The 18,913-nt window shown below is 35.4% G+C and overlaps 1 protein-coding gene across 1 annotated transcript; it reads left to right on the plus strand.

Annotated features, from left to right (window-relative positions):
- On the plus strand, window positions 3,283–3,978 carry LOC110271493. Its single transcript, XM_021122434.1, has one exon. The coding sequence runs from the start codon at window positions 3,283–3,285 to the stop codon at window positions 3,976–3,978; it is 696 nt and encodes a 231-aa protein (XP_020978093.1).

Raw genomic sequence — 18,913 nt, forward strand, 5'->3', positions numbered from 1 at the left:
CCTCTCACCCAGGATACCTACCCGAACTGTCCGGTACCCGACCAACCGAACATTATCTTTTGGCAAGAATTTTAAGTATATCAAAAACACTAGTATTCTAGTTGTTTTTATTATTGACTTAAATTATAAAAAATATATATAATATATTAATTAAAATTACGGTTAAAACAACTGAAATACCGATATTTTCAGTACATTTAAAATTTTTCTATCTTTTGGTCACCACTTACCAGTGCCCACAGAATATGTTTGGAACACTGGTGGTGTCATCCACCTTCAGCCGGATCTTGATCCCAAGGTGAATGTGGCGCTATATGTTGGCAACATTTCATTGGTCAATGACCTAATATTTTGCGGTCTTTGTATAGTTGAAAAACTAACAATTTAAAACTTTATTTAGGCTTTTCGAAATATATGGTATAAACAAGTGTAATAACCCGTGTCATGCACGGAATAAAACTGAAATTATAATTTTAAATTATTTTATTAAAATTAATTTAAATTGTAATAATTTAATTAATAAATAAATAATATGATGTGTATTATTCGTATTTTTTTAAATATAGTATTAAATGTATTAACTTGAATGTAGTTATTAAGTGTATAAAAATTATGTTTGAATTATGAATTCTCTAAATAAAATTATCCCGTTTAAAATATTTAAATTATTATTTCAATCATAAATTACAATTATGATTTAAAAATTTTTTTGATATAATATTACATTTTTTCTTCATTTTACTATTAATATATTGATATTGCAAGTCTAAATTACAGTATTTTACTTAATCTTGACTGAAAAAGAAAATAGTTATGTGTTTCTATCATTTAATATATTTAATACACAATGTGCTAACACTAATGATATTTTTTAAAAAAATATATTTAAAAATAGAGATATAATATAATTACAAATATAACATAAATAAATAAAATATATAAATAAATGCGAAACCAATATGTTTACCAATGTCTTTGTTAAATTNNNTATATAAAAAAATGCGAAACCAATATGTTTACCAATGTCTTTGTTAAATTTTATAAATTAGAGAATAAATTATGTATTCGGTTGCTTGGTGATCATATAGATGATCAAGTAATTGGATTGTAAATTGATCTCATAGTGTACATCTTATTTTTTTCTCATTTTTGAATGAAAGCGAGAATTAAGGGAGTAAGTAGTAATATATAAAGAAAAAAAAATTTACACCACAACATATAATTATAACCTAAAGAAATATTCATATTAAAATTTTACATACTAAAAATCATGAAGATCAATCACAATGTACTGGTCACTTCTCTCTATTTTTGACCATGATATGAATTTTTCTTTTCTAGTCAAGAATCTAATAACATCTAATTGAACAAAAAAATTGAATAAAAAGTACCAAATTAAGGACAAATGAGTGAATAATATAAGAAATTATAACCTCGAACGTGTATAAAATAAAAAGAATTTACTGATTTATTTTATATTAAACGATAAAACTAACAATAGTATATTAATAAAATGATATACCTTTTAAAAAAGTCACAATACAATTTCAAATATTTTCATAAATAAACTATTAAAATTTTTGTTATCGATAAAATGATGCTATTATACAATTTTTTGGCAAAACTTAAAATCAAAAGGAAAATAATTTTGTGTGGGTTAATATAAATTAATTACGTACCAAATAAGTAGAATCATTCATTTTTTTGTTTCAATATATCAGCATGAGCAAGCAAATTAAAATGATTATCCAGAATTTTACGATCATCGACCAAATGTACTATACTGACTCCATCTTAAAAGATATTTTGCACGTGTGTACAGTCAGAAGATATATTCCGCTTGATTTCTCGATCTCAAAATTTGAGAAGACATAGACTTTCGTTTCTACCAATTCATTCTCAAATATTTTTGTCAAATAATTCTTGATTGAACAATGAATTTTATTGTATTATAAAACAAATTAAATATAAAAGTTATTAGCATTTACAAAGCTATTAAAAAGAATTGTCTTTGACTTGATTGAACAATGAATTTTATCGTATTGCAAAATAAATTAAATATAAAAGCTATTAGCATTTACAAAGTTATTAAAAAGAATTGTCTTTGACTTGTGAATGGTGTACTTAAAATATGAACTGCAAATATTTATAAGAATTTAATTTTGATGCACTGACAGTGTAAAGTAGTTTTACACGTGTATTCAATTACGTAATGACACATCAATAAAAATAAATACATTTCACATTGACCGCGTGAATGGTCATCCAAAAGAACGGATGCGATTGCATGACTATGTAAAATGCTTTACACTGTCAGTGCATCAAAATTAAACTCTATTTATAAATTGAACTTAGCATTACTTGAAAAAATTTAGTAAATGAATCAATTAATCTTATCATCTATTAGAACTATTTCTATGTAAACCGTCTTATTCTTGTCAAATTTGAATGGAACTTTTTATTGCCTTATAATTTTTGTCTTTATTTTTCATACTTTCTCTTCATATAATCTACAATAGGTGATACTATTAATAGGATCGTAGTCAATAGCCATTAGGTATGGAAAAAAATAGAATAAAGACTATGTGAAAATTATAAATTTTTTAACTAATAAACATGAAAGAAAATTTACTGCTTATTATATATACTAATAATATGTCAATAATTTTAAAAAATTTACTAATAATACTAATAGTTTAAAGATAATTTTACTATAGTTATAATAAATTTAATTATTACTCTAAATAAATAAAATAAATAATATATTTGAAAACTAAAGAAAAAAAGATTAGTGGTAATCATGTTTAGAATGTTCCCATATTTTTTTTCATTTTTTTTGCTTGTTATTCTTTCACTGCAACGTTAGATCAAAGAAACTCTAAATTTGAAATATAATAATAAATATGTCATGTAATGAAAAAATAACTATATATATATACAAAGAGGAAAGAAAGGGGGTAAATAAGAAGGGAGAAAAGGCCCTGATGGGACATGTGTGTAATGTGAGTCTTCTCTTCTGACTTGATAACTTTTCTCTGTGCATTCCCTTTCTGAAAACTTCACATTCTAATTCAGATTCCCCTTGCAGGTGAATCGGGACTACATTCATTGATTCCTTCATTCCTTCCATCTAATTCCCTCATACTCTGATTATTTGGATTCTTCTCTAATACTGCTATACTATACTTGTGCTGTTATACTACACTAGTACCACTTTCAATTCTTCATCAGGATCCTTTATAGCTTGCAATTGTTATCATTTGGTGCTTCCATTGAGTTCCAATGACAGAGAATACGCGTCTCCAAATATTGCAAGCTGCAATTTCTCATTTAACCGAGCAATCGGATGGCTACATCGAGCAATTCGCCTCTCTCACACAACGAATTGGTTCGTTACAGGAGCAGTTCGCCCAGCACTTGGCGGAATCCCCGAGACGCGGATCGTCCTCCCCTGTCTTTGGCCACCCTCGGCAGATGAAAGTGGACTTCCCTCGTTTCTCTGGCGCGGAGGATGTCTCCCAATGGATCTATCGCGTGGAACGCTTCTTCCGGATCTATGATATCCCGGAGGACCAACGATTGGATCTGGTGGCCGTCAATTTGGAGGGTCGGGCCCTTGCTTGGTTTCAGATGTGGGAGAGACTCGAACCTATGACTGATTGGCTTGCCATCTCCACTGCCTTGCAAATGCAATTCGGACCGTCCCATTTTGAAAACCCCCGAGAGGAGCTACTGAAATTGAAACAATCCACCACGGTGAATGTTTACTTTGAATCCTTTAACGACCTAGCCGCCCGTGCATATGGCTTAAATGATGCTTTGCTTCTGGATTGCTTTGTGGGTGGTCTTCATCCGGAACTGAAACGGGAGGTGAAAGCCCACTCACCGATCTCTTTGTTGCAAGCGGTTTCTCTTGCCAAATTGTTCGAGGAAAAGTTTCTGCCCCACACCCAATGCTGGCGTTCTGCCGTTGCTTAGCCACAGCAACCGCTGGCTCGACCTACCACCGCCCTAGCCCCTAAACCACTCACTACCGTTTTTCCTGCACAACCGCCGCCTCAAAACCCTCCACTACTCCCCACCCCTCCAAAGCCTAACACAATGCGCAAATTAACTCCAATGGAGATACAGTTTCGGCGAGAAAAGGGCATCTGTTTTACCTGTGACGAGCGCTATTCCCCTTCCCACAAATGTGCTTCTAAGCACTATTTTCTGATCCAAACTGTAGAGGAAGTCCCTCCTGAACAGGACTTTGCAATTAAGATTCCGGAAGTGGACCAAATCCCGCCGGTACTAGCTGAGGACAGGGTCGACCCCCTCCACCTTTCGTACAATGCCATGGCCGGCATCCCTGCCCGACGGTCGATTAGGTTCCGAGGTCTGGTGCATGGCAGAGACATCCGCGTACTCATGGATGGCGGCAGCTCAGATAACTTCATCCACCCGGCTTTGGTTCGACGCCTGGCAGTGCCCGTTCATCATTCCCCCAGATTCAAGGTTGAGGTGGGTAATGGTGCTTTGCTCCAATGCGAGGGTGAGGTTCGTGATTTACCTGTTTCCATTCAGGATCATTTGCTCCTTATATCGGCTTTCGTACTTCCCATTGCTAGTGAGGAGCTGGTTTTAGGAGATATTTGGCTTGAGACACTGGACACCCATTTGGTAAACTACAGGGAAAAATTCATTACCTTCATGGTTGGGGCTGAAATGGTTACTTTGCAGGGTGAAAAAGATGCCAACCCAGCCCCGGCACAATTTCATCAGTTGCGGCGTTTGCACATAACAGATGAGATTATGGAAATGTATACACTCCAGCTCCAAGAACCGGTTACAGACACCCCTCCTCTTTTGGAATTACCTTCTGATTTGGCGCCCGACTTGGCTACTATATTGCGGGATTACTCAGTTGTTTTCCAGGTTCCAAAAGGCTTGCCCCTGCCGAGAGTACATGATCACACCATTCCCTTGTTGCCCGGAACGTTGCTTTTTAAGGTCTGCCCTTATCGATATCCTCATAGCCAAAAGGCTGAGATTAAGCGGATCATCGCTGAGATGCTAGCCGAGGGCATCATACAGCCAAGCACTAGCCCCTTCTCTTTGCCCGTGCTGTTGGTGAAAAAGAAAGACGGTTCATGGCGGTTTTGCACTGATTATCGGGCCCTCAATCATGCCACCATCAAGGATTCTTTTCCTATGCCGATGGTGGACGAATTACTCGATGAATTGTTCGGTGCTCGGTTCTTCTCTAAACTTGACCTCGGCTCGGGGTACCATCAGATTCGTGTCAGACCGGAGGATTATTTTAAGACGGCTTTCAGGACACACCAGGGCTTATACGAATGGCTCGTTATGCCATTTGGTCTGACTAATGCCCCTGCTACCTTCCGGTATTTGATGAATTCTATCTTTTCTGAGGTATTACGAATATTTGTCCTCATCTTCTTTGATGATATCCTGGTTTATAGTGCTGATTGGCAGTCTCATCTACATCATCTGGTATATATCTTACGCGTGCTCAAGCACCATTCCCTATTTGCCAAACTCTCTAAATGCTCTTTCGGAAGAACACAAGTTGAGTACCTGGGCCATGTGGTTTCACTTGAGGGGGTGAGAGTGGATGACTCAAAAATTGAAGCAATTCGTTGTTGGCCGCCTCCAACCTCAGTAAAGCAACTCCGGGCGTTTTTGGGATTGGCGAGCTACTATCAAAAGTTCATATGCAATTTTGCCACTCTGGCAGCACCACTCACTGACTTGTTGCGCAAAGAGGGGTTTGTGTGGTCGCCTTCAGCCTCGGATGCTTTTGTGACATTGAAGGAGGCTCTAACTCATGCACCAGTCCTGGCACTTCCCGACTTCTCCAAACCTTTTGTGCTTGAGACAGATGCTTCGGGTACCGGTATTGGGGGGATTCTCAGCCAAGCTGGCCATCCCATCGCTTATTTTTCGAAGAAACTTTCTTGCACGGCTCAGAAGCAATCCGTCTATGCCCAGGAAATGCAAGCAATCTTAGCAGCGGTGGCTAAGCTCCGCCACTACTTGCTGGGTCATAGGTTCGTGATATGAACGGATCACAAGAGCCTCAAGGAACTCCAAGCTCAGACCATTCAAACGCCAGAACAGCAGACTTGGTTGGCCAAACTCTTGGGTTATGACTTTGAGATAGAATATAAAAAGGGCTCGGATAATCAAGGTGCCGATGGACTGTCTCGCCAATTTCTTACTCTCACCTCGCTCACTTGCGACATTCTCACGCAGCTACGGTCCGATCTTCAACACTTCAATCCCTCGGATTTATTTTCTGAGGTGGATCTTCAGTCTGGCAATTTGCAGCACCGGCAGGGTCTTTGGTTTTGGAAGGACCGACTGATAATCCCTTCTACTTCGTCCCTCATCCCGAAGCTTCTTTATGAGTGCCATGACTCAACCATTGGTGGACATGGTGGTTATCAAAAGACATTGTGCCAGTTAACTCCCCAATTTTTCTGGAAGGATATGGCTCGTATGGTCTGTACATATAAAATTTAAGTCACATATGTTAATTATTTTTTTGTTATGATTATTTTTTTATATATATATGATTATTTTTTATTCTACAATCATGTAATAATTTTTTATTTTTTATATCCATGCATATTCCTCAATCCCTTTTCATATGTATGATTAACAATTTTTTTTTAAATGGTGATATTTTAATTTTTTTCTTTCACGTATTTTTATATATTAGCAAGAAAGCAAAATCACGTATTGTAACTCTTTTTTCCTTTTTTACGCCTTAATCTTAATTAATCAATCTTGGGTCCAAAACAGATGTTAGTTAATCTTAATTAAACTTTTAATCATTCTAATTTATTGATGAATTATATTTCTCTTAATAATTGTATTACTAATTTGAAATACAAAAAAAAAAAAGGTGATACATATATCAAAAAAGAAAACAAAGTTAAAACGAAATTATTTAAATAATATTTAATCTATTCTAATCCTTAGATACTTATAGATTAGAGTCATTCTCGTAACAATCAACCGAAATAACATCATAAGATCGAATACTTAGAATCGGTACAAATTCAGACTATCTTGTTAAAATTGTCAAATTAAATTGACTTTATTCTCTTCAATGGCATTGCATTAATGCACCAAAAGACCGGTAGTTTCTGAAAAAGATACAATATGTTATAAAATTATTTTTAATACAAAAAGTTTAAGAAAAAAAAATTAAATATTGTACCAATCTTTGAATTGCATCTTGAAGGTTGGCACGAATTTTTCAAAATTGAACCTAAATTGAGAAAATTCGATCTCATTATATGCTCCACTTCGAATATTTTTGGACAAACGTAGAAAACGTAGAGGGGATGTGACTTGAACTTGACCTACAAAGCTCCTTAGAAATAATTACCCAATCAAAAAAGAATAACAGATTAGAAAAAAAATGCTTTGATTCTTAGATTTAGACTCACTAACCACAAAGAAACACTATATATAACCTTTAGTAGTACAAAAATAATTATAGAAATTAATTATTGCAATATCAGCTTACTACTATGAACGTTAGTATCATATGCTAATTGTAATATAATTATAATAAAGATATTTTTCTAAAAATAATTTTAGAAGAGAGAAGAGTGCTTTAATTACATGAAAATAGTACTTTCTAAAAATAAAGATATGTTCCTAAATTAGTATAATTATGTATTATTCATTAAATATTAATTATAATAAATATATTTTTTATAAAATAATTTAGAATAGAGAATAGGAAAGTTCATTTTGGAGGGAAAATGGAGTCATGAGAGATCGACACGTCACCTTCGTTAGTTGGGAAAAAACCCAGTTTTAGTATATTAAGTAGATATTGTTGTTTTTGGCAAATATATAAATTTTTTACACACCTCATTGCTTTTAGTTGTTTGGGTAATTATCTAAATCAATCTCTAAAATTTTTAAAATTGGATATTTTAGTTTTTTAAATTTAAAATATATAAAATAATTCTCAACGTTTATTTTCGTTAGATAATATAATCTCTTTTCGTTAGTTACTAACGGTGACTACTGACGTAAAACATTAACTCGCATACATGGTTGTTAAGTGTCTATATGTGTGTTATGAACAAATCAATTCCTAAAATAAAGTACATAATAGTCCTCAAAGAGTTAAAAAAAATCTCAAAATAGTCCCTGANTTTAATGCTTATATACAAAATTTTTCTATGTATTTTCAAAATAAATTATAAATAAATTTTGAAAAGAGATTTTTTTCAAAAAAAATCATTTTTAAAATAAATAAACCCATATTTGTTTTTTTACTATGCAAAATATTAATTTAATGTAATTTATAGGAGTCATATTCTATAATTATTTTTTAATGATGAAAAAAATAATGAGTATTGTTGTTTAAAAAGATAGGAGAACTCTTGTTTAACATAAAATTTTTCACTTAATAATTAAAAATGTTTGTACAAATACTTATGAATCCAACACTTTGGAGCTTGCATATAATGTGAACTAAGTCATTTATGAAGTCAATTTATAACTATTGATCAACCACAATATCAATATAGATAATTTATAAAATCTCAATGTGAAGCTGCTCATACTTTGCAATATTTGAAGAAGAAATATCTTGACAAATTCAAATATTTTGTTCATGTTCTTTAAAAAAATTTAGAATTTAGTTGTTGTAATATTGTACAAAATAGGCTTAGAGTTAAAGTTGTTTGTGCTACTGGTACGCGAATTGTTTGTTTTCCAGCAACGGCGCCAAAAAACTTGGTGCGCGTAACATGATCTCAACACTTCTTCACAACTCCGCGTAACTAACCAGCAAGTGCACTGGGTCGTCCAAGTAATACCTTACGTGAGTAAGGGTCGATCCCACGGAGATTGTCGGCTTCAAGCAAGTTATGGTCATCCTTGTAAATCTCAGTCAGGCAGATTCAAATGGTTATGAGGTTTTGATAATTAAAATATAAATAAAATATAAAATAAGATAAAGTTACTTATGTAATTCATTGGTGGGAGATTCAGATAAGTGTCTGGAGATGCTTTGTTGCTTCAGAACCTCTGCTTTCCCATTGCCTTCTTCCAACCATGCGTTACCTCCTTCCATGGCAAGCTATATGATCATCTCGGATGAAAACAAATCCATATGCGCTGTCACCGCACGGCTAATCATCTGTCGGTTCCCGCTAGCGTCGGAATAGGACCATTGTCCTTTTGCACACTGTCACTGCGTCCAACATTCGCAGGTTTGAAGCTCGTCACGGTCATCCCTTCCCAGATCCTACTCGGAATACCACAAACAAGGTTTAGACTTTCCGGATCCCAGGAATGGCTGCCAATAATTCTAGCCTATACCACGAAGATACTAATCTCACGGACTCGGTCTGTGTATTAGATATCCAAGAGAGTATACTCCAGTTGTCGTCCAATGACTACGTTGAACATCATGTAGACCGCTTTGTGGTTGTCAGGCACGCGATCTTGGCTAAGCGAGTAACGAAGATTGGGTGATTGTCACGGGTCACTCCTTCATTCTGACTTAACTGAATTAAGTACAAGAGTATATCTTGGAGAAGAAGTAGGCGTGAATTGAATAGAAAAACAGTAGTAATTGCATTAATTCATGAAGAACAGCAGGGCTCCACACCTTAATCTATGAGGTGTAGAAACTCCACCGTAGAAAATACATAAGTGAAAGAGGTATAGGCATGGCCATGAGGCCAGCCTCAAAACGTGAACAATACTCTATGAGAACATCAAAAGTCCCTAAGATAATAGTAAAAAGTGCTATTTATACTAAACTAGTAACTTAGGTTTACAGAAAAAGAGTAACTAAGTGCAGATAGTGCAGAAATTTACTTTCGGGGCCCACTTGATGTGTGCTTGGGCTGAGCATTGAAGGTTTTTCGTGCTTAGGCTATTCTTGGAGTTAAAGCCAGCTTTTGTACCAGTTTGGGCGTTTAACTCCAATTCTGGTGCCAGTTTGGGTATTTTACGCCAAGATATTTTAGGCTGACTTTGAACGCCAGCTTGGGCCATCAAATCTCGGGCAAAGTATGAACTATTATATATTGCTGGAAAGCCCATGATGTTTACTTTTCAACGCAATTGAGAGCGCGCTAATTGGGCTTCTGTAGCTCCAGAAAATCCACTTCGAGTGCAGGGAGGTCAGAATCCAACAACATCTGCAGTCCTTTTTCAGCCTCTGAATCAGATTTGTGTTCAGGTCCCTCAATTTTAGCCAGAAAATACTTGAAATCATAGAAAAATACACAAACTCATAGTAAAGTCTAGAAATATGATTTTTGAATAAAAACTAATAAAAATATAATAAAAAGTAATTAAATTATACTAAAAACTATGTAAAAATAATGCCAAAAGGATATAAATTATCCGCTCATCACAATACCAAACTTAAAATTGTTGCTTGTCCACAAGCAACTGAAAATAAAATAGGATGAAAAGAAGAGAATATACAATGAATTCCAAACTTATCAATGAAGATTAGCTTCAATTAGATGAGCGGGACTTGTAGCCTTTTTGCTTCTGAACAGTTTTGCCATCTCACTTTATCCTTTGAAGTTCAGAATGATTGGCATCTATAGGAACTCAGAAGTAAAATAGTGTTATTGATTCTCCTATTTCAGTATGTTGATTCTTGAACACAACTACTTTATGAGTCTTGGCCGTGACCCTAAGCATTTTGTTTTCCAGTATTACCACCGGATACATAAATGCCACAGACACATGACTGGGTGAACCTTTTCAGATTGTGACTCAGTTTTGCTAGAGTCCCCAGTTAGAGGTGTCCAGAACTCTTAAGCACACTCTTTTTTGCTTTGGACCACGACTTTAACCGCTCAGTCTCAAGCTTTTCACTTGACACCTTCACGCCACAAGCACATGGTTAGGGACAGCTTGGTTTAGCCGCTTAGGCCAGGATTTTATTCCCGTGGGCCCTCCTATCCATTAATGCTCAAAGTTTTAGATCCTTTTTATTTTACCCTTGCCTTTTGGTTTAAAGGGTTATTGGCTTTTTTACTTGCTTTTTCTTTTTCTTTTTTTTTTTATTTTTCGCCATTTTTTTCTTTTTTTTCTGCAAGCTTTTCACTACTTTTTCTTGCTTCAAGAATCAATTTTATGATTTTTTAGATTATCAAATAACATTTCTCATTTTTCATCATTCTTTCAAGAGCCAACAATTTTAACATTCATAAACAGCAAATTCAAAAATATGTACTGTTCAAGCATTCATTCAGAAAATAAAAGGTGTTGCCACCACATTAAAATAATTAAACCAATTTCAAGATAGAATTCGAAATCATGTACTTCTTGTTCTTTTGCAATTAAAAATATTTTTCATTTAAGAAAGGTGATGGATTCATAGGACATTCATAGCTTTAAGACATAGACACTAGACACTAATGATCATGTAATAAAGACACAAACATAAATAAAACATAAGGCATAGAAAACAAAAAACAGAAAAATAAGAACAAGGAAATTAAAGAACGGGTCCACCTTAGTAATGGTAGCTAGTTCTTCCTCTTGAAGATCTTATGGAGTGCTTGAGCTCCTCAATGTCTCTTCCTTGCCTTTGTTGCTCCTCCCTCATGGCTCTTTGGTCTTCTCTAATTTTATGGAGGAGGATGGAATGCTCTTGGTGCTCCATCCTTAGTTGTCCTATGTTGGAACTTAATTCTCCTAAGGAGGTGTTGATTTGCTCCCAATAGTTTTGTGGAGGGAAATGCATCCCTTGAGGCATCTCAGGAATTTCTAGATGAGGAACTTCCTCATGCTCTTGTTGAGGTCCATGAGTAGGCTCTCTTGTTTGCTCCATCCTTTTCTTAGTGATGGGCTTGTCTTCTTCAATGACGATGTCTTCCTCTATGTCAATTCCGGCTGAATTGCATAGGTGACAAATGAGATGAGGGAAGGCTAACCTTGCCAAAGTAGAAGGCTTGTCCGCCACCTTGTAGAGTTTTAGGGATATGATCTCATGAACTTCTACTTCCTCTCCATTCATGATACTATGGATCATGATAGCCCGGTCTATTGTAACTTTAGACCGGTTGCTAGTAGGAATGATAGAGCGTTGGATAAACTCCAACCATCCCCTAGCCATGGGTTTGAGGTCAAGCCTTCTTAGTTGAACCGGCTTGTCTCTTGAATCTCTCTTCCATTGAGCTCATTCCACACAAATGTCCCTAAGGACTTGGTCCAACCTTTGATCAAAGTTGACCCTTCTAGTGAAAGGGTGAGGATCTCCTTGCATCATTGGCAAGTTGAATGCCAACCTCACATTTTCTGGACTAAAATCCAAGTATTTCTCCCGAACCATTTTGAGCCAATTCTTTGGGTTCGGGTTCAAACTTTGATCATGGTTCTTAGTGATCCATGCATTAGCATAGAACTCTTGAACCATTAAGATCCCGACTTGTTGAATGGGGTTAGTGAGAATTTTCCAACCTCTTCTTTGAATCTCATGTTGGATCTCCAGATATTTACTCTTTTTGAGCTTAAAGGGGACCTCGGGGATCACCTTTTTCTTGGCCACAACTTTATAGAAGTGGTCTTGATGCACTTTTGAGATGAATCTCTCCATCTCCCATGACTCAGAGGTGGAAGCAATTGCCTTCTCTTTCCTCTTTCTAGAGGTTTCTCTGGCCTTAGGTGCCATTAGTGGTTATGGAAAAACTAAAAGCTTTAGCTTTTCCCACACCAAACTTAGAAGATTTGCTCGTCCTCGAGCAAAAGAAGAAAGAAAGGAGTAGAAGAAGAAGAAATGGAGAAGATGGAGGGAGGTGAGTGGTTCGGCCAAGGGGGAGAGAAGTGTTTGTGATGTATGAAAGTTGAGGTAGTGAGGAGGGGTATTTATAGGGTAAGGGAGAGAGGGTAGCCGTGTATGAGGGGTTGGGTTTGGGAGGGAAATGGTTTGAATTGAATGGTGAGGTAGGTGGGGTTTAATGATAGATGGATGTGAGTGGTGAAGAGAGTACGGGGAAGAGGGTAAGATTTGATAGGTGAAGGGTATTTGGGGAAGAGGTTTTGATGGGATTGGTCAATGGTGTTTGGGGAAGAGTGTTATGGAAAGGTGTGAAGAGGAGAGAAGAAAAGGTGGGATAGGTGGGGATCCTGTGGGGTCCACAGATCCTGAGGTGTCAAGAAATTTGAGTCCCTGCACCATTCTGGCGTTTAGGCGCCCATTCTGTGCCAATTCTGGTGTTTAACACTAGCTCTACTACCTTTTCTGGCGTTAAACGCCACTCTGCTACCCATTTCTGGCGTTAAACGCTAGCCAGATGCCCATTTCTGGTGTTTAACACCAGCCAGATGCCAGACAGCTCTTTCTGGCGTTAAACGCCTAGAGTGCTGCCCATTCTGGCGTTTAACGCCCAGAATGCTGCCAGGCTAGGCGTTAAACGCCCATTCTACTATCCTTACTGGCGTTTAAATGCCAGTAAGCCTGTCCTCCAGGGTGTGCTATTTTTTATGCTATTTTTCATTCTGTTTTTTATTTTTCATTTATTTTTGTGACTTCACATGATCATAAACCTAAAGAAAACATAAAATAACAATGGAAAACAAATAAATATAATTAAATAACATTGGGTTGCCTCCCAACAAGCGCTTCTTTAATGTCAATAGCTTGACAGTGAAGCTCTTAGAGAGCTTCACAGAGATTCAGAGCTCAATGGTGGCCTCCCAACACCAAACTTAGAAGTTGAGTGTGGGAGCTCTATTTGACTCTGTGTTGAGAGAAGCTTTTCATGCTTTCTCTCCATGGTTATAAAAGAATATCCTTGAGCCTTAAACACAAGGTAGTCCTTATTCAATTGAAGGACTAGCTCTCCTCTGTCCACATCAATCACAGCTCTTGCTGTGGCTAGGAAGGGTCTTTCTAGGATGATGGAGTCATCCTCATCCTTCCCAGTGTCTAGGATTATAAAATCAGCAGGGATGTACAGGTCTTCAACCTTCACTAAGACATCCTCTACAAGTTCATAAGCCTATTTCCTTGAATTGTCTGCCATCTCTAGTGAGATTTTAGCAGCTTGTACCTCAAAGATCCCTAGTTTCTCCATTATAGAGAGTGGCATGAGGTTTATATTTGATCACAGGTCACACAGAGCCTTCTCAAAGGTCATGGTGCGTATGGTACAAGGTATTAAGAACTTTCCAGGATCCTGTTTCTTCTGAGGTAATTTCAGTTGAACCAGATCATTTAGTTCATTGATGAGCAATGGGGGGTTCATCCTCCCAAGTCTCATTACCAAATAGCTTGGCATTTAGCTTCATGATTGCTCCTAGATATTGAGCAACTTGCTCTTCAGCAATATCTTCATCATCTTCAGAGGAAGAATACTCATCAGAGCTCATGAATGGCAACAATAAGTTTAGTGGAATCTCTATGGTCTCTATATGAGCCTCAGATTCCTTTGGTTCCTCATTAGGAAACTCCTTGGAGGCTAGTGGACGTCCATTGAGGTCTTCCTCATTGGAGATCACTGCCTTTTCTTCCTCACTAGGTTCGCCCATGTTGGTTATATTTATGGCCTTGCACTCTCTTTTTGGATTCTCTTCTGTATTGCTTGGGAGAGTACTAGGAGGGATTTTTGTAACTTTCTTACTCAGCTGACCCACTTGTGCCTCCAAATTTCTAATGGAGGACCTTGCTTCAGTCATAAAGCTGAGAGTGGTCTTAGATAGAATAAAGACTACAGTTGCTAAGTCAGAGTGGCTTTGCTTAGAATTCTCTGTCTGTTGCTGAGAAGATGATGAAAAAGGTTTGTTATTGCCAAACCGTGCTCTTCCACCATTATTATTATTATTGAAGCCTTGATTAGGCTTCTGTTGATCCTTCCATGAGAGATTAGGATGATTCCTCCATGAAGGATTATAGGTGTTTCCATAGGATTCTCCCATGTAATTCACCTCTTCCATTGCAGGATTCTCAAGGTCATAAGCTTCTCTTTCAGGGGAGGCTTCGTTAGTACTGCCTGATGCAGCTTGCGTTTCAGTCAGTGATTTTCAAAAATTTGAGAGAGAAAAGTAGTTAGGTGGTTTTGAAAAGGATATGATTGAAATAGAAAACTTTTAAAATCAAACAAAAAGTCAAGTAGTTAATTGAAAAAGATTTGAAAATCAATTTTGAAAAGATAAGAAGTTAGAAAAAGGGATTTTGAAAATAAATTTTGAAAAAGACATGAATGAAAATCATTTTGAAAAAGATTTGAAAAGAAAATTAAAAAGATTTGATTTTTGAAATTAAAGTTGATTACTTGACTAACAAGAAATTAAAAGATATGATTATAGAATTTAAAGATTGGTCATTTCTTAATAGGCAACTAAAAACTTGAAAATTTTTGAATCAAAATATTAAATGTTAGCAATTAATTTCGAAAATATAAAATAAAAATAAGAAAAAGATTTTGAAATTCAATTATGAAATTTTCGAAAATATTGAGAAGAAAATTGAAAAGATTTGATTTTTGAAAAGGATTTGAAAAAGATAGAATTTTTAATTTGAAACTTTGACTTGATTAACAAGAAACAACTAAATTTTAAAACTTTATGACTAAATCAATTCAAATTTTCGAAATTTATGAGTGAAATAAGAGAAATATATATTTTTTTATTTTTGAATTTTTAGTGAGGAGAGAGAAAAACATAAAAATGATGCAAAATACAAGAAATTAAGATCAAAACTAATAATGCATGCAAGAACACTTTGAATGTCAAGATGAACACCAAGAACACTTTGAAGATCATGATGAACATCAAGAACATAATTTTAAAGAATTTTTAAGAAAAGAAAGACATGCAAGACACCAAACTTAAAAAATTTTTAAACTATAGACACTAATAATTCAAAAATGCATATGAAAAACAAGAAAAGACACCAAACAAGAAAAATTTAAAGATCAAACAAAGAAATTCATCAAGAACAACTTGAAGATCATGAAAAACACATACATGGATTTTCGAAAATTTTTTAGAAAAATTAAAACATGCAATTGACACCAAACTTAAAATTCGACACAAGACTCAAACAAGAAACACAAAATATTTTTTGGTTTTTCTGATTTTATTAAATTTTTTGTAATTTTTCAAAAATTATTTGGAAAAAGAGAAAATAAATAAATTCAAAATTTTTAATAGGAACTCCAGGAATCATGCAATGTTAGTCTAAAGTTTCGGTCCAAAATTTTAGACATGGCTAAATAGCTAGCCAAGCCTTATGTGAAAGCTTCGGTCCAAAAGATTAGACATGGCCAAATGGCCAGCCAAGCTTCAGCATACAAATCAGACATACAACAGCCAAATAGATGGGAATCTAAAGGCTCTTGCCATGATAAGTGGAAGCCTCGGTCCAAAAAAAAATTAGACATGGCTTGACAGCCAGCCAGGCTTCAACAGATCATGATGAAACTCTAGAATTCATTCTTAAAAATTTTGAAGAACAAAATAAAATATTGTATATTTTTAATAATTTTTTTTGAATTATTTTTTGAAAATTAAAAATAGAATGCTTAAACATAAAATAAAATTACCTAATCTGAGCAACAAGATGAACGGTCAGTTGTCCAAACTCGAACAATCCCCGGCAACGGCGCCAAAAACTTGGTACGCAAATTGCTTGTTCCCCAGTAACGGCGCCAAAAAACTTGGTGCGCGTAACATGATCTCAACACTTCTTCACAACTCTGCGTAACTAACCAGCAAGTACACTGAGTCGTCCAAGTAATACCTTACGTGAGTAAGGGTCGATCCCACGGAGATTGTCGGCTTGAAGCAAGCTATGGTCATCCTTGTAAATCTCAGTCAGGCAGATTTAAATGGTTATGAGGTTTTGATAATTAAAATATAAATAAAATATAAAATAAGATAAAGTTGCTTCAAAACCTCTGCTTTCCCATTGCCTTCTTCCAACCATGCGTTACCTCCTTCTATGGTAAGCTGTATGATCCTCTCGGATGAAATCAAATCCATATGCGCTGTCACCGCACGGCTAATCATCCGTCGGTTTCCGCTAGCGTCGGAATAGGACCATTGTCCTTTTGCACACTGTCACTGCGCCCAACATTCGCAGGTTTGAAGCTCGTCACAGTCATCCCTTCCCAGATCCTATTCGAAATACCACAGACAAGGTTTAGACTTTTTGGATCCCAGGAATGGCTGCCAATAATTCTAGCCTATACCACGAAGATACTAATCTCACGGACTCGGTCCGTGTATTAGATATCCAAGAGAGTATACTCCAGCTGTCGTCCAATGACTACGTTGAATATCATGTAGACCGCTTTGTGGTTGTCAAGCACGCGATCTTGGCTAAGCGAGTAACGAAGATTGGGTGATTATCACGGGTCACCCCTTCATTCTGACTTAACTAAATTAAGTACGAGAGTATATCTTGGAGAAGAAGTAGGCGTGAATTGAATAGAAAAACTGTAGTAATTGCATTAATTCATGAAGAACAGCAGGGCTCCACACCTTAATCTATAAGGTGTAGAAACTCCACCGTAGAAAATACATAAGTGAAAGTGCCTCCAAACGTGAACAATACTCTATGAGAACATCAAAAGTCCCTAAGATAATAGTAAAAAGTGCTATTTATACTAAACTAGTAACTTAGGTTTACAGAAAATGAGTAACTAAGTGCAGATAGTGCAGAAATTTACTTCCGGGTCCACTTGGTGTTGCTTGGGCTGAGCATTGAAGGTTTTTCATGCTTAGGATGTTTCTGGAGTTAAGCGCCAGCTTTGGTGCCAGTTTGGGCGTTTAACTCCAATTCTGGTGCCAGTTTGGGCGTTTTACGCCAAGATGTTTTAAGCTGACTTTGAACGCCAGTTTGGGCCATCAAATCTCAAGCAAAGTATGGACTATTATATATTTCTGGAAATCCCAGGATGTCTACTTTCTAAAGCAATTGAGATCGTGCCAATTGGGCTTTTGTAGCTCCAGAAAATTCACTTCAAGTGCAGGGATGTCAGAATCCAACAACATCTGCAGTCCTTTTTCAGCATCTGTATCGGATTTTTGCTCAGGTCCCTCAATTTCAGCCAGAAAATACCTGAAATCACAGAAAAATACACAAACTCATAGTAAAGTCCAGAAATGTGATTTTTGAATAAAAACTAATAAAAATATAATAAAAAGTAATTAAATCATACTAAAAACTATGTAAAAATAATGCCAAAAAGGGTATAAATTATCTGCTTATCAGCTACCATAGTAGTTAGCAATTATGCCAAGAATTTTCTTTCACTTGAGAATATTTTTCTAAATTTATTTGGTGTCAATATTTTAGAAGGTTGGATATATGAATAATGGCTTTCGTAATTCAATAACTTCTTATATTTTGTTGTTATTACTATGATTTCTACACCATCTCAATATAGGTATCATATGTTAATGATTAAATAATATTATTTCTTATAACATTTTAGTGTTAATAAATAAAATTATATTTTAATATATATTTTGTTATTTTTTGTATTCTTTATTTATTATATATTTTTTAATAATATTTTATTTTTCTGATAGCAAAATTATTATAAGACGATAACTTTTGAAAAAGATTAAAAATATTCGAAGAGACTATTTTAGAATTTTTAAATTTTTTTAAGAATTATTTTGAGATTTTTTAAATTCTTCGAGGACTATTTTGTACTTTACTATGGGGACTGATTTGTCCAGAATGCACATGAGGACATTTAACAGCCACGTGTGCAAGTTAACGTTTCACGTCAACAGTCACCATTACTGACCAATGGAGGAGATTGTATCATCTAATGAACATAAATATTAGAACTGTTTTGTGTATTTTAAAACTTGAAAAATTAAAATGCCTGACTTAGAAAATCTCAAAAATTAATTTAGGTAATTACTCTAATTTTTTTATAAT

Source organism: Arachis ipaensis, chromosome B04 (genome assembly GCF_000816755.2).
Source record: "Arachis ipaensis cultivar K30076 chromosome B04, Araip1.1, whole genome shotgun sequence".
Taxonomy (NCBI): Eukaryota; Viridiplantae; Streptophyta; class Magnoliopsida; order Fabales; family Fabaceae; genus Arachis; species Arachis ipaensis.